The sequence below is a fragment of the Mixophyes fleayi genome, chromosome 2 (genome assembly GCF_038048845.1).
Source record: "Mixophyes fleayi isolate aMixFle1 chromosome 2, aMixFle1.hap1, whole genome shotgun sequence".
NCBI lineage: Eukaryota > Metazoa > Chordata > Amphibia > Anura > Limnodynastidae > Mixophyes > Mixophyes fleayi.
In genome coordinates this window covers 62246608-62262603 of record NC_134403.1, presented here as the reverse complement: position 1 = coordinate 62262603, position 15996 = coordinate 62246608, and the positions used below count along the sequence as shown (strand labels likewise).

The following is a 15996-nucleotide window of genomic DNA, read 5'->3' as shown; positions in this document are numbered from 1 at the left end:
GCCCATCTGGCCATCGGCCCTTCTGGCATTTGCCAGAAGTGCCAGATGGCCAGTCCGGCCCTGGATGTAAGCACAAAAACTGTGCCGTGGGAGCTTAATGGAATGGGTTTCCATGGCCGAGCAGCTGCATGCAAGCCTCACATCACCAAGCATCGGATGGAGTGGTGTAAAGCACACCGACACTGGACTGTGGAGCAGTGGAAACGTGTTCTGTGTAGTGACAAATCACACTTTTCTGTTTGACAGTCAGATGGGTGAGTCTGGGTTTTGAGGATGCCGGGAGAATGTTACCTGTCTGACTGCATTATGCCAAGTGTGAAGTTTGCTGGGCGAGGGATGATGGTATGGGGCTGTTTTTCAGGGTTTGGGCTAATTCCTTATCTCCAGTGAAGTGCAATCTTAATACTTCAGCATACCAAGTCATTTTGGACAATGCTATGCTTCCAAATTTGTGGCTACAGTTTGGGGAAGGCTCTTTTCTATTCCAACATGACTGTGTCCCAGTGTACAAAACAAGGACTACAAAGACATAGTTTGATGAGTTCAGTGTGCAAGAGATTGATTAACCTGCAAAGAGCCCTGACCTCAACCCCATTGAACACCTTTGTGATGAACTGGAACGGAGATTGCGAGCCAGGCCTTCTCGTCCAACATCAGTGCCTGACTTCATAAATGCTCTACAGAATGAATGGGCACAAATTCCCATAGAAAAACTCCAACATTTTGTGGAGCCTTCCAAGAAGAGTGGAAGCTGTTATCGCTGCAAAAGGGGGACCAACTCCATATTAAAGTATATGTATTTGAATACAATGTTAATACAGTCCCTGTTGGTGTAATGATTAATACTTTTGTCCATATAGTGTGTGTTACCCTACATGAAAACAGTCAGGTGACCGATTCCTTGTAAGAGGGGTTTGGGATGCATTTAAGAGAAGGTTGGATATGCAGCCAGAATAAATCTTGTATAGAAATGTCATTTTTAATATACACCATGAGGGGAAGTTGTTTTTATGAAATCTATCTTGTAGGACTACTCTTGATTTAATTATTTTGTTGGTCATAGATTGGTATAGTCTAAAGATGTTTTTGGGCTGCCTTACCTGTTGCAGCTTCCTGCTATGTGACCAGTTCCCCATAGATGGCGGTAGTGTACGCCATCAGAACCGTGTTCTCACTGTAGGAGGCTCTGCAACCCACAATATTATATTGAAATAACAAGTAAAGCACCTCTGCTGTAATATCAGCACTGTGTTCTTTAGTTAAGGATCTTACTCAGTATGATCTTCTATTTTCAGTACACTATTCTATTTGGTAATTATCATGACATACTCTTGATACTCTTCTATGATGTAAAGCTGGCTTCTGTGGATGTAGAGAGACCCTTGCAGGGATCTAATAAGGGCACACCTAATATGAGATTTTAGGGCTGTTAGGAGTAGCCAGAGGTCAGATCTGTCTGTTTAAGGCATGTGTTTATACAGCATTTAAAGACGTTATCGGCTTGAGAGCAGTTTGATGTGGATCCCACACAAAATAGGCAAACTGTGGAAGTGACTGGATGTTATACTATAAAAACCTAGTGGTTAAAGCATGGTCTCAGAAAGCTGGCATGCAAATGTAAGTTCCCAGAAGCCTGACAATGTGTGGCTCATTTGCACACCATTCCTGGTGAGTAGTTTAAAGATCTCTCTATTGCTTCTCATTGAAAGAGTGAGGCTTTGTCTTATGGGTAATCTTTTTCTTAGAATATTACAACCCCCAAGCTGTCTTTTCATTGCACAAATGAAGTTACTCTATATATTCAATCTTTGTAAATTATGTACAAGAATATGGTTATGAACTAGTTTGGGTACTGTATAGCATTCTAGTGCCTTTCATTAGATGTATGGCTTTGAGGTGTGAATATTCACACAGTTGCCAAACAAACAAACAATTCCAAGAATGATTTAGCCACATACCTGCATGGTAGTATGTCAGTCATCCCGTTCTTCAGATGTTGGACTGAACAATAAGATCAGTGTTTGTATTGTTTGACACTAGGTATCTAAACATAGAACGGATTTTATCTGGTCTTCCACAATAGCTTATCAAGTAGGATTAGATTAGAGTTTTTCTGGGTATGATGAGACTATACGAGTCCAGTTGATCATCCAAAACCACACTACGTGGACAGCTTACGTTTTGTGGGGGGGAAAAAAAATATTTTTTTGCACACCAGCTATAATATAGAAGCTATTTGTGTCCTCACAAATACCTTCCAGTGTCATTATAGATCACTTAGTCCCACACTGAACTTTATGCTGTGATTAGTACACTTCACTTTCCTATTTACACATGTAACAACCATCCCACAGGTTGTGACTAATTCCACCTACTCCCAAGTATTTCTATCTAGCTCACAGTCACTTAGACTATTAATACTCCCGAATATTGATCAGTTTGCTGACACATAAAGAGATTTTCCTAACAAAACCCTTTGTACTGCAGTGTTCTAAACACATTGTGTCCCTTCCAAGATATGGATGCGTGCAATTCATTGTATTTAAATTGAAATGGGAATGGTTTAAATGAAAAATAAATTTAGAAAGAAGTTCTTATAACAAAAGTTATGTGTCTACAGTTGAATATGTTCTTGCTGTTCCCTTCTTGATTACCTGTGCTCCAGCTGCAGTATATTTACCATTATTATTTGTCTGCATATGCAGCATACTTTAATAAATACACTTTTTTAGATTATGTATGTGAAGTGTTTATGGTGCACCCATATGTATGTTTTAGTTCCTATGTAAAATATATACATTCCTGCCGAACCTCAAAATCAGGACTATTTAGGCCAAGACCCAATCCACGAAGCTCACAGCTGTTTTGCCCATGGTCACATCTCCTTTTTAGCAAACCAAATTCTTTTAAGACCAGAAAATCAGGACTGTTGTCAAGCATACATATATGTGTTTGGACAGGGAGTATTTCCAATTATTCTAATCTTACATATGTATAAATAATGCATTGCGTAAAAGACTCTATCAGTGGATAAGAAGGTTTTCTTTCAGTATTACATTGTTGTTATTAAACTAAAACATTGATTAAATGTTTTTTGGGTCAGTTCGATTTAGGGATGCTGTGTGTGCTGGTGTTCTGTGTGTCTACAGCAACATTTAGGCCTCGGCGACATTCATATAGTTAGCAGGCCATGTAAATGACTACGTTAAGCTACCCATTGTCTGGCAACACTGAGAGGTGGCAAGCTACCGAGACTGGGGTACATGCACTTCTGTAGTATAGTGTTATTTATTTCAACAACAATAACAGTGTTTCCATAGCGAAGAGGTGTAAATAATTTTATACTATGCAATTTTGATGATTCTGACACTTTTTTTTCTTTTTTTCTTTTTTTTTTAATTCTTTATTTAAAGTGAAACAGCATATAAAGTACAAACCGCACGGTGTGCAGGAAAAAGATAAATAACAATCTATAAGTATTAAAGACGTTTCCTCTAATTTTTATGTGGCAATGAGGGGTGAGAAGGGTCAGGGGACAAGGTGAGGAAAAGAAAGGAAGGTAGGTAGGGAGGAGAAGGAAAGGCACTAACGGTATCAAAACATATTTCTTAGAATACTATGTATAACATGGGGACAAACGTAACACCTAATTAAGTATCAAACACCAAGCCAGAGAAAATTCTTACAAATGTTTCACGGCTCCCAGCCCAGGGGATTCGAAGGTGGCCCAAAGATTGTGTTCTAATTACGGAAGGATAAGCTGAGGTGGATAGGCAGCTACGGCTTGCTTGTAAATACCACATGGCCCATACCTTGTCGAATTTATGCGATCTGTCATGGAGGTAGTATGTAATACACTCCATGCTTGCAACATACCAAATGTAATTTTGTAGTTTGTGCATAGAGGGAGAGTTAGGGTCTTTCCAATGCTTGACTATTAGAGATTTAGCGGCCACCAGTATATACGAGATAAGATTGTTGGAAGGGGGTGTTCTCATCAGGTATGGGGTGAGAGCGAAGGAACGACCAGGGGTCCTTATCAACCTGTTGTCCTGACACTGAATTAATAAGTGCAAGGACCATGCTCCAAAAAGAAACTATAGGAGAGCAGGTCCACCATATATGTAGCATCGTACCCCTCTGGCCACATTCCCGCCAACAGCTTGGCATAACCATGGGAAACCTTCTGAACAGCTTGTCTGGGGTGTAATACCACTGATAGTACAATTTATAAGCCATCTCCATAATTAACGTAGAGATCGAGCTCTAGAAAACCCAATTATAGATCCCAGAAATCATCCCTTTAGTTAGTGGGGTATGATGACATATGTGCTAAAAAAAAAAATGGGGGTTCGGAGGGCTTTAAGAGGAGGCAAGGACATAGCGAAATGTCGTACATGGAAATATTCAAAGAAGAGCTTACGAAAATGTTCAAATTTATGTTGGAGATCCGACATAGAGGCCCAAGTTCCATTAACGACCAGGTCCGAAACCACTTGTATTTCTGCCCGTGACCAGTGTTTAACTTGCTGTGACAAGTTACCAGGAGGGAAGCATGGGTTGTTCCAAAGGGGAGAAGAGGAGTCAGGGGGGACACAAGGGAGGACAATTTATGTTTAACCCGACATGAGTCCCATAGAGACAGACAAAATTTAAGAGATTGGTGGGAGGAGGCCTCTGGTGCTCTGTCTGCATTTGGGAGGCCCCAGAGTGATGTCAAGGAGGGGACCATGAGGTCCATCCACACTATGGTCTGATGGGGGATATAGGTGACCACAATCTGGGATAAATAAGACGCCAAGTAATAGAATTTGATATCCGTAAAACCTCTACCTCCACTAGCCCTGGGCTTCTTGAGCACAGCCACCGAGATTCTAGGGGGTTTGCCATGTCATACAGACTTAAGAAAAGAAGAATGCAAATCCCAAAAAACACCAAGTCTGGTACTTTCACCAGGAGAGTCTGGAAAAGGTAGAGAAGCTTAGGGATCAGGTTCTTCTTGACAGCGATGATCCTCCCCAGCCACAATATGATATAGCTCCTCCAAAGGTCTAGGTCCGGTTTGATTTTAGTCAAAAGAGGGGGGAAGTTTTCCTGATACAACTCATCATAGGAAGAGGTGATGTAAATTCTGACCCTTTTTTTTTTTTTTTTTTTGTCTTTTAACATATGTTGTCTTGTCTACAGTCATGGCCAAAAGTTTTGATAGTGACACAAATATTATTTTTCACAAAGTCTGTTGCCTCAGTTTTTATGATGGTAATTTGCATATACTGCAGAATGTCATGAAGAGTGATCAGATGAATTGCAATTAATTTCAAAGTCCCTCTTTGCCATGACAATGAACTTTATCCCAAAAACCTTTCCACTGCATTTCAGCCCTGCTGCAAAAGGACCAGCTGACATCAGGTCAGTGATTGTCTTGTTAACATAGGTGAGAGTGGTAACGAGGACAAGGCTGGAGATCACTCTGCCATGCTGATTGAGCTAGAATAACAGACTGGACACTTTAAAAGGAGGTGGGTTCTAGAAATCATTGTTCTTCCTCTGTTAACCATGTTTACCTGCAAGGAAACACGTGCAGTCATCATTGCCTTGCACAAAAAGGGCTTCACAGGCAAGGATATTGCTGCTCGTAAGATTGCACATAAATCAACCATTTATCGAATCATCAAAAACTTCAAGGAGAGAGGTTCAATAGTTGTGAAGAAGGCTTCAGGGCTTCCAAGAACGTCTAGTAAGCACTAGGAACGTCTCCTAAAGTTGATTCAGCTGTGGGATCGGTGTACCAGCAGTGCAGAACTTGCTCAGGAATGGCAGCAGACAGGTGTGAGTGCATTTGCACGCACAGTGAAGACTTTTGGTGTATGGCCTGGTGTCAAGAAGGCCAGCAAAGAAGTAATTTCTCTCCAGGAAAAACATCAGGATCAGACTGCTATTCTGTAAAAGGTACAGGGATTGGACTGCTGAGGACTAGGGTAAAGTCATTTTCTCTGATGAATCTCCTTTCAGATTGTTTGGGGCATCTGGAAAAACACTGCCAACAGTAAAGCATCCATTCATGTGTGGGGTGCTTCTCAGCCAAAGGAGTGGGCTCACTCACAATTTTGCCTAGGAACATAGCTATGAATAAAGAATAGTACCAAAACATCCTCCAAGAGCAACTTCTCACAACCATCCATGAACAGTTTGGTGACGAACAATACCTTTACCAGCATGATGGAGCACCTTGCCATAAGGCAAAAGTGATAACAAAGTGGCTCAGGGATCAAATATCGAAATTTTGGGTCCATGGCCAGGAAACTCCCCAGACCTTAATCCCATTGAGAACTTGTGGTCAATCCTCAAGAGGCGGGTGGACAAACAAAAACCCACAAATTCTGACAAATTATTAGAGAAGAGTGGGCAGCCATCAGTATGTGGCCCAGAAGTTGATTGACAGCATGCCAGAGCGAATTGCAGAGGTCTTCAAAAAGACGGGTGAACACTGCAAATATTGACTCTTTGCATAAACTTAATGTAATTGTCAATAAAAGCCTTTGACACTTATGAAATGCTTGTAATTTATACTTCAGTATACTATAGCAACATCTGACAAAAAGGTCTAAAAACACTGAAGCAGCAAACTTTGTGAAAAACAATATTTGTGTCATCCGCAAAACTTTTGGCCATGACTGTATATGCTCAACAAATCTAAATGTATACTTTTATGTAGAAAGGGAAGACCCTTCATTAAAGTGAACTGTGCCCTCAGATTCATGCAGCGTTACAGCACATGTAGCTCTCCAGGAGCAGGCCCTCCGCAGGAGCCATTCACTACAATAAAGTCTGCTCCCTCTCCAGCTAGTGTCTCTTGACTATTGTTCTTCAGTATTTCTAATGAGCTTTGGGATGTCTTACAAACACCCTTGTGTTTATTTGCTGTTTTGTTTTCTCTCTTCCTCTGTAGAGTTCAAGCAGAATTAAACTGTGTTAGAGGAGAACCCTCCGTGTCTGTAAGCTTTACCACAATGAGCTGTGAACCAGAAACGCCCAACGCTCCACGAATTGCAAACCGGACCAAAAATTCACTTTCTCTCCAATGGAAGGTGAGTTGTACTATGATCCACTTGGCTGCATGTAGTGGAATTTTGTCATGTGTCCTGCCCTATGGAATGGGCAGCACGGTGTCTCAGTGGTTAGCACTTCTGCCCCACAGCACTGAGGTCATGAGTTTGAATCCCGACTACGGCCTTATCTGTGTGGAGTTGTTTGTTCTCCCTGTGTTTGCGTGCGTCTACTTCAGGTGCTCCGGTTTCCTCCCACACTCCAAAAATATACTAGTAGGTTAATTGGCTGCTATCAAATTGACCATAGTCTGTGTATGTTAAGGAATTTTAAACTGTAAGCTCCAATGGGGCAGGTACTGATGTGAGTGAGCAGAATTAGTGGTGCTATATAAATAGATGATGATGATGATGATGCTGCAGGCTGTTATTTATAGCTTTAACCCTCCTTCCTCCCTGCTTCTGTAACATTAATTAAAAGATCATCACCTTATGTCTCCTGAATTTAATTGTCTTCTGTATTAAAATGAATAATATTTTTACTGGGTTAATTGTCTATTTCCCCTTCCTTTGCTTTTATTAGTATACAAATGCACGCACATCACAATTTTTCCAGATTTTCCATTTGTATTTACAGCCACACGTTCCACCACTTGTAACTGAGTTTTTTTCATGATCATTTTTTATTTACCTGTCCCTAGCTGAGGACAGTATTCGGTCTCTGCACACAGTCCTGAGTTCTACAGCAAATTACTTTCATATCATGTATTTTTATTGTGTTTGGTAGCCGCTTTATCATGAGGCGGATAAAGTTGAGAGCTGGTCATGATGCAGCCTGCTGCATTATTACTAATTAAACGCACTGTGAATAAATTAGAAAGTTGATGTCAAACATGTGAATTGTAAAAATGGCAGATTTGCTGTAATCTGCACAGTGGAAATCCCCTTTATCTGCCACCTGTTCTTTTGTGGTTTTTTTTGTTTGTTTGTTTGTTTTGGACCCATGGAAATGGGTTTTGCCAGGAGGGGTGGAAGCAACACCATTCTCTATCGCATAGATATGTAAATAATTACTCCTTGTTCCTAACAGCTTTTCTCTCTCTATGCTTTGTGACGCCCATTAGGGCACCTCTGGCTAGATACAGATAATTCAGTCTTTCTTTTCACACCTACTCTGTAATGAAAGCGGGATGCCAGGCAACCTGCACAAACAATCTGCTTGCGTTGTTTTTTGTTTTTATGTAATTAAGTGGAAGTGTAAATTGTATCAGTGATTAACAATAGCCCGCTATGTTGCTATATTATAATTTGTCTTTGCAGTAGGTCTGTAAGTCCAATAATCAGGCTTGCTCTGTTATTCCATTGGAGATAGTTAATTATTAAAGCAGTTTGTCAATCCAACAATATCTTTTCAGAGCATATGCTCTCAGCTAGTAGAATTATGTTTATGAAGCCGCCACATATCAGGAGATGAGCCTGAATGTAATCTGGGCATTACAAGGTTGTCTAAGGCTGCCTTATGTGCTGGACCAATTTGAGCTTCATTATGTACTGGATGCATTACGTGCTGGACAATTAAGTGCCTCGTTTCATGATGGGTAACTGTGATGTGTTTAATGTCTTGTTAGGGATGTGGAGGGTAAAATTAGGTGGACACTGGCTTCAGTTTTGTACCAGGCCCAGAGGTTTTTCATGCTCATCTGCTCTATATGAAGCTTTAAAGTGCTGAATTTTATGCACATATCAACAGCTGATTCTCTACCAAGTTGGCCAAATTAAACAAAGATCTTGCCACTCAGTGCTGCTGCCGAACGTCGGCCTCTGCGTCAGGAAGATAGCATTGCCCATGTTTGCATTGGGAGCATTATCGTAAATCATTATTTACTGCTGGTTTCAAAATAGATTTATTTATTTTTTTAAATCAAAATGTACCAGTTGGATAATTAATTAATTTTTTTGCAAATCGTAAAACACAATTGATAATTAATACTGGTAGTATAGTTGTTTTGTATTTGGGTCCAGACGCACAGGTTAAGAGGTTGATTTGAAATTACTGTTGCTGTATTTATTTATATAGGGATTGCTATAATAACACCTTTCTACAAAACAAATGTTTGGTGGGTGGACGGTTATGAGATGATTTTCCAGAATGCTTATGACATTTTTTTCCATTAATTGGAGCACCCAAAAAATGTGGCAACAATTACTTACTGGCTTTTGGAACTTTTTAGATACTTGGACTTCAGATTAGAGCAGGGCCGGATTAAGGGAATGGAGGCCCCTGGGCTAAGGGGGCCTCCATTCCCCCGTGAGCCACCCGCCGCCCCTCTCAGACTTTTTCATCAAACCGTATTACATCTTAGGGGGGAATTCAATTAATCGCTTGACCGGTTTTCACTCATTTTAGAGCGGATTAACGTTACCCGATATTCAATTAAATTTTTAACACACCTTTTTTTTTTTTTGCACAAACGTTCCTATCGCGGATAAGTAGAAGATCCATTGAAAGTATAGGGAGGGAGATAGAAGCTTTAAATGCTATTCAATTGATTTTTAACGCGGCGCGGTAAAAGTCAAGTCTCCAGTTTTATTTAGCACCTCTCATGGCTGTGCAATAAATTAAACACATAAGAAAACTATTTAAAATCATGTAATAATGTAAAAAAAAAAAAAAGATAAATTATGCTTATCAGTAATGCAGAACTTGAAAAAGGTGATTTTCTTTTACAAAAAGCATGTAAAAATAATAAACACTAATATATTTATGTATATGTACTAATATGTATGTACTAATGTGTTTTGTCATTGTATAGAGATGATTGTATATTAAAATAAAAAGTAAAATAAAAAAATATAGTAAAAAAAAAAGTAATATGTAGATATTATAAAATAGAATAGTTCTGTGATGCAATACAATGCATGCCAATGCATTTTTTTTTTTATTATAGATGACCACGTTAAACCCTCCCCTTCACTCCCCAAAAAATTTGCAAACAGCAATGATTAACGCGTGGGGGCTGGCTTACCTGTTAAAAAATTGAATTGCACAATTTTTTTACGCGGCGTAGCTAAAAACGGTCATGGGTATTTTTTTCACGCGGCGGGGAAAAAAAAAGCTGCGGTCAATTGAATTCCCCTCTTAAAGTCAAGTTATCCAATTATTTGTGTATCACCTGACTATCTTTGTTGGCCTTTTTTTGTAAGATAATCGTATTTATTCTAATTCAGTGCTGCATTATAGTAAAATTTTATAGGACCTGTTTCATTATGTATTTTTATTTTCAGGCATCATGTGACAATGGTTCGAAGATCCACAGTTATCTTCTGGAGTGGGATGAAGTAAGTTGAACACCATATTGATACAACATGATAAATTTATACGATTTTCTGGCTTATGAAGTTGTTGAAAGAATTAATTGCCTACTTACTAAATAACAGTAAAAACCGATAACGCACATTGCAAGTGATGTCTACTGAAGAGTGATGTAACAATGAGACATTCTTGCAGGAAACTGTGATACTAGGAAGAATATCAGTCATTTTATAAACCGTCCCATGTCCCAGTGCAGCTCCAGTGTTAAAAAAAAACCAACAGATGTAATTTTTGGGTTGGAGAGTTTAGGAAGCGCACTGTCCTTTTGGTGTTGGTAGGCTGCCGGACAACTAGCGACTAGCCCCTGGTTTCTGGCTTTTCAGCCTCTGTTGCCTGCACCCTCAGCATACTTGTCTACTTTTTAAACTTCTCCTCTGGGAGATCTTGAAAGAGAAATCATGTGGGAGGGGGCATGCTGATGCCATTGTGTCACCATAGCCCCCGCTTCCTGCTAGGAAAAGCCAGATTTCATAGCAGGGGGCGGGGCTTAGTGACACAGAATTGCATCATTAAGTCCTGCCTCCATTACTTACGGCAATAATTTCATGTAATATATAAATCTGAATTGATAATTACAACCATTTTCCAATGCACTGTTTTCTAAGCACATCTTTCTTTCTTTTTGTTTGTGATTATGCCAATTCGCATAGTTATTGTATGTAACTTATTAGACATATTGCACCTATTCACATATTTTATTCCATTACAATAGAAGCATACACTTTGATGGGAGATGAGAACCACATGGGCCATCTAGTTTGTTTTTATTCCTAAAAACATAAATGCCTTTTTTTGATCCTGAGCTTTTTCCCCCCACCAGATTTAGGATACCCTTATGTCTATCCCACACGTTATGTCAATTCCACCCATTTACTATCCTCTCAGTAAAGTAACTCTTCCTTAAAGTTCCCCTGAACCTGCTGCCCTCCAGTTTTACTGCATGTCCTTTGTTCTAATACATCTCTTCCAAGTTAGACTCTAGATAGCAAGTCACATATTTGAGATTGAATCTGGCTATTTTAATTTATAATGTGGAAACTTCTCAGTCTGTTGAAGAGGAATGTACTTAATATATTTACATAAAAATATATATTATGAACAAATATTTTTTCTCAATTTCTTCAGGGAAAAGGATGTCAAGAGTTTTGCCAGTGTTACTATGGGCTACAGAAACAGTTTAGGGTAACAAAGCTGTCGTCAGCTATGGGATACACATTCAGACTTGCCGCAAAAAATGACATGGGTATGAGGTAAGTGTTCCATTATTTATTAATATATCGCCACCAATTCCACAGCCCTGTACAGAGAACTCACTCACATCAGTCCCTACCCATAGAGAGGTTACAGTCTAAATTACCTAACATACACACGCACAGGCAGACTAGGGTTCATTTGATAGCAGCCAATTGACCTACTAGTATGCTTTTGGAGTGTGGGAGGAAACTGGAGCACCCGGAGGAAACCTATGCAAACACGGGGAGAACATACAAGCTGCACACAGATAAGGCCATGGTCAGGAATCAAACTCATGACCCCAGTGCTGTGAAGTAGAAGTGCTAACCACTGAGCCACCATGCTACCCACATATGGAAAAAGCATGTTGTGTCAGTGTCTTCCGCATTTACATACTAGAATATGTTCATAAACCAACATACAGGCATTACATGGCTGACCTTTTTGTTATTTTTTCTCCCCCCTTCTTAGTGGTTTTAGTGAAGAAGTCCTATTTTACACCTCAGGCAGCGCTCCGACGGTGCCAGCCAGTCCAACTCTCATTAAAGCGGGAATTAGTTGGTTATCTGTGCAGTGGACTAAACCTTCAGGTACACCGTCCGATGAAGGGATTTCTTATATTTTGGAAATGGAAGACGAAACCTCGGTATGTGCTGTAAACAAACTGATTTAACATTCGGTAATCAATAAGTTTACTCTTCCCACCATATTGCCAAAACTATCACACCATTACGGTAGAGTGTAGATTTTCTTAGGAAATACAACCATGTTAGCAAAGTGCAGCTGGAAGATTTATAATGGAGATACAGCTATAAAAACCTCTAGAAGATACAACGTAAACGTGGCACAATTATTATTTGTTTGCTGAATTTAATAGATTGGGGAACAAATACAGTGAACATAGCATGTGCAAAGGTTTGGATACCCTTCCAGTTGATTGACTCATAAAGCCTTAAGATAAGCCAGACAGACAATTCCAGGTGAATAAATTATCTAAAGCTTTTACCCTCTAAACAATCATGGACTCCTCCTACCAGCTGGTTTTGAAAATAAAATATGTTTGACTGTTACCAAGAGCGAGAAGGTTAGAAAAAGATATCCAAATCTTCCATATTGGAATTTTCACTGTCAGAAACATTATCAAGAAATGTAAATATAGAGAAACTGTGGAAGTTAAATGAAGATTTGGAAGACTGTGAAAAAGCTCTGATAGAACTGCTCATAAACTGCAAAGCAAAACCCCCATATCGGTGCAGAGGACCCTCACAGAGGTTCAGCTGTAGATATCCACAACACAGCGCTGCTTACACATCTGCATGGAAGAGTTGTCAGAGAGGAATCTTTCCTACAATGTCATCGCCAAAGTCAGTGTCGGAAGTATGAAAACAGTAGTAACATAAGCCAAAAACTGTTTGTAACAAAGGGATGTGGATTAATGAAACATAAAATGAAAGTTTAGTTCCACAACCACAGAAGATACATTTTTAGAAAAAAAAAAAAGCAGGTAAATCATTTGAAGTGAAGAACAACTTGCCAACCAGGTAGCGTGGTGGGGGATTTGTAAGGGTTTGGGGTTTCGCGGCAGCCAGAGGCACAAGAATTATTGTCCTGGTGAAAGGAAGAATGCATCCAATTAAATATCACAAAATCCTAAATAAAAGTTAATGTTTAAGAGTTGATAAAGAAATCTAATCTGAAGAAGTTGAATATTTTACCAAGACACCGATCCAAAATGTATCTCAAAATCAACCATTAGATGATCAGGGGTGTTACCAAGTACGGACTGACAAGGTGCCCAGACTTTTGTACATACCACGTTTACGATCTCATTTTATTTTTTCAGTCTGTTAATTTGAGCAAATAGTTAGTAATTGTGCAGATCTAAGTTGTTACTTTGTTGAGGATGTACATAAAAGTGATACAGAAAGTGTGTTTAACTATTAAAGGAATATATTCTGATTTTTATAGAGGCAGCAAAGCTATGCATTTTTATTTTGCATTTTTAACTCACGACTAGCACATTTTAACATCTTCATGTTTTTAATTATTTTGCTCTAAAAATCTGACACTTTCCATCTTTTAATGCATACTTAATAAAAAATAAGAATTTTATCATTTGTAATCCCGGAGTGCCCCAAAGTTAAACAAACTTTCTGTCTCACTTTTATGTACCTATTTTTTGTTTATGATGCACCCTTCAGGATTATATTGATGCTATATCCTGAATAGTCATATACTTAGATTTACTAAGGGATTTCTACCACTCAATATACCTGGTGCTGTTGTTCTCCTTTCTTTTGTTACTTGTAGAGGATGTGTTAACTTCTTTTCACTTAGAGATTCAATGAAACTGCATTTAAAACATTTGCATATCTATAGTATGTTACATACACAACTGTTCTTTCTTTATTTGCTGTTGTGTTAATTTATTTGACGGTCACTAATTATTCCACCTGTACCCACTGAGTGTAATCCTGAAAACATGGCCTCCATGAAACTCTGCATTCAAAGCAATCCTGGTTTCATCTGTTTCTATATGTTTACAGTAAACACAATTCAGTGTAAGCGTATTTCTGGCTGATTCTGAAGATAAGTGGGTAGCCTAAAATTGCTCTTATGATCAGGGCCGGATTTATCACTAGGCAACCTAGGCAATTGCCTAGGGCCCTCCCAGGGCCGGAGGTGAGACCAACCTTTAAAAATGGGCCGCTACTTATGGGCCAGTGCTATGTGCTTGCCCTCCTGGGCTAAAGTCTGCCAGCCAGCCCCTGAATAGGGGTATATTATGCTAAAAACTATAGTGCTATGGATTTTTTCAGGGAGGGGGCCCCAAACCAGTTTCTTGCCTAGGGCCCCATGAGGTCTAAATCCGTCTCTGCTTATGATATGGGTAATAGACACACATAATGACCTGTCAACTGTGGGAACTATTTCTATGTGAAGAAATGTTAAAATATGGGAAAGAGAGGGTTAAACATCTGAAGTGAAATAGATATGAAAACCTGATATCATTTCTTCTACTGTTGTATTCTGTGTTGTAAAATAAATGCTTCATGCTTGCAAAGCTTTCTGTACAGTGGTAAACAGTTGAGGACATTTAAATTCTTAATGTCTGTAATTGATAGTTTAGTAATTTATCCAATATGACCTTTAAAGAAGACTGAGGCCATTGTATATTTGGAGACGTTAATATAGTTTCCGGTTACATAGCACCAGTCATTAGGGTATATGGACTAATATAAAGTATTTGTAAGTCATTTTGATATGCCTTTCAAAGACCCTTTATTGTGTGTGTTGCATTTTGTAGATTTGTATCCTGTGCTGCATGCCAACATTAAATATATTGAGAATATTCATTGTTAAATAATCTACAACTGCATGAGCTTGGCCACCACTCTAGACACTAAGGTCTATGGCAGTGGCTGATTAATGCCATTATGGGCCAGACTGCTGAATTTCTCTGCTAGGTCACATGCAACGTCTCTTACAAATCTAAAGAGTACTTCTGATAGATGCAATGAGTGAGCCTCAAAGGAGCAGGTTGGATTGTTTTCAGTTTTCCACTTACGTGTATAAAGTTTTGTGTAAATAAGGGAAGGTGCAGTTGTGGACTCTTGATTACCACTCATCCCTGGGCCCCAGGCTACTGCTCCAAATACCCTTACCGAAATCCACCATTGCTATGTATTACCATAAATGATAACTGACTTCTTCCAAGTGTTCTGAGATTGTCTGGAGAAATTTCAACAATTCCATCTGTCAGTCTCTATGTACATATTACACATAACCCTCAAATCACTTGACGTTTTGAACTAGAGGACAGTTTATGTGACATCACAGAATGGGAAGGACAAATGGGCACTGAAACCACAAAGTAAGTAATGTCAACACCAAGGGGGAAAATTGAATCAGCCGCGAGATGCCGCCAGACATTGCCTCGATGTCTTGCTGCACACATTGCTGGCAGTAACAAATCTCCCCTCCTTTTCTCCTCGCATATCTATGGATCACAAGGGAAAATAAGCAGAGATTTGATAACAAAAAAAACATTGAGGCGATGTGTCTCCGCAGACTGTTCCAGAGACAGATTGCGGCATCTCGTCGCTCTTTGAATTCCTCCCCCAAGTCATACTATTATGTTGGACATATACTCTTCATGAGTCTTGTTCTTTCAATGTTGAAGAACACATACAGTTTGGGGGTTCTATATCATTCAACAGTATATAAATTAGGCACTACTTGCACTTGTTCCATCATTTCCTCTTTAAAAGGAAATGATCTCCTTAAAGCAAGTTATAGCAAACCTACATATAGTTACTGTAATTAACATAATATAGTGCGGAT

The 15996-nt window shown here is 39.3% G+C and overlaps 1 protein-coding gene across 5 annotated transcripts in view; it reads left to right on the top strand.

Annotated features, from left to right (window-relative positions):
• FNDC3A (fibronectin type III domain containing 3A) overlaps window positions 1–15996 on the top strand; it is a 189031-nt gene that overhangs the window by 136989 nt on the left and 36046 nt on the right. For all 5 annotated transcript variants that reach the window (XM_075199105.1, XM_075199106.1, XM_075199107.1 and 2 more), the window contains 4 exons: window positions 6950–7088; window positions 10332–10385; window positions 11545–11669; window positions 12124–12298. In XM_075199105.1, the coding sequence (XP_075055206.1) occupies window positions 6950–7088; window positions 10332–10385; window positions 11545–11669; window positions 12124–12298 (493 nt within the window). The remainder of the gene's footprint in view (window positions 1–6949; window positions 7089–10331; window positions 10386–11544; window positions 11670–12123; window positions 12299–15996) is intronic.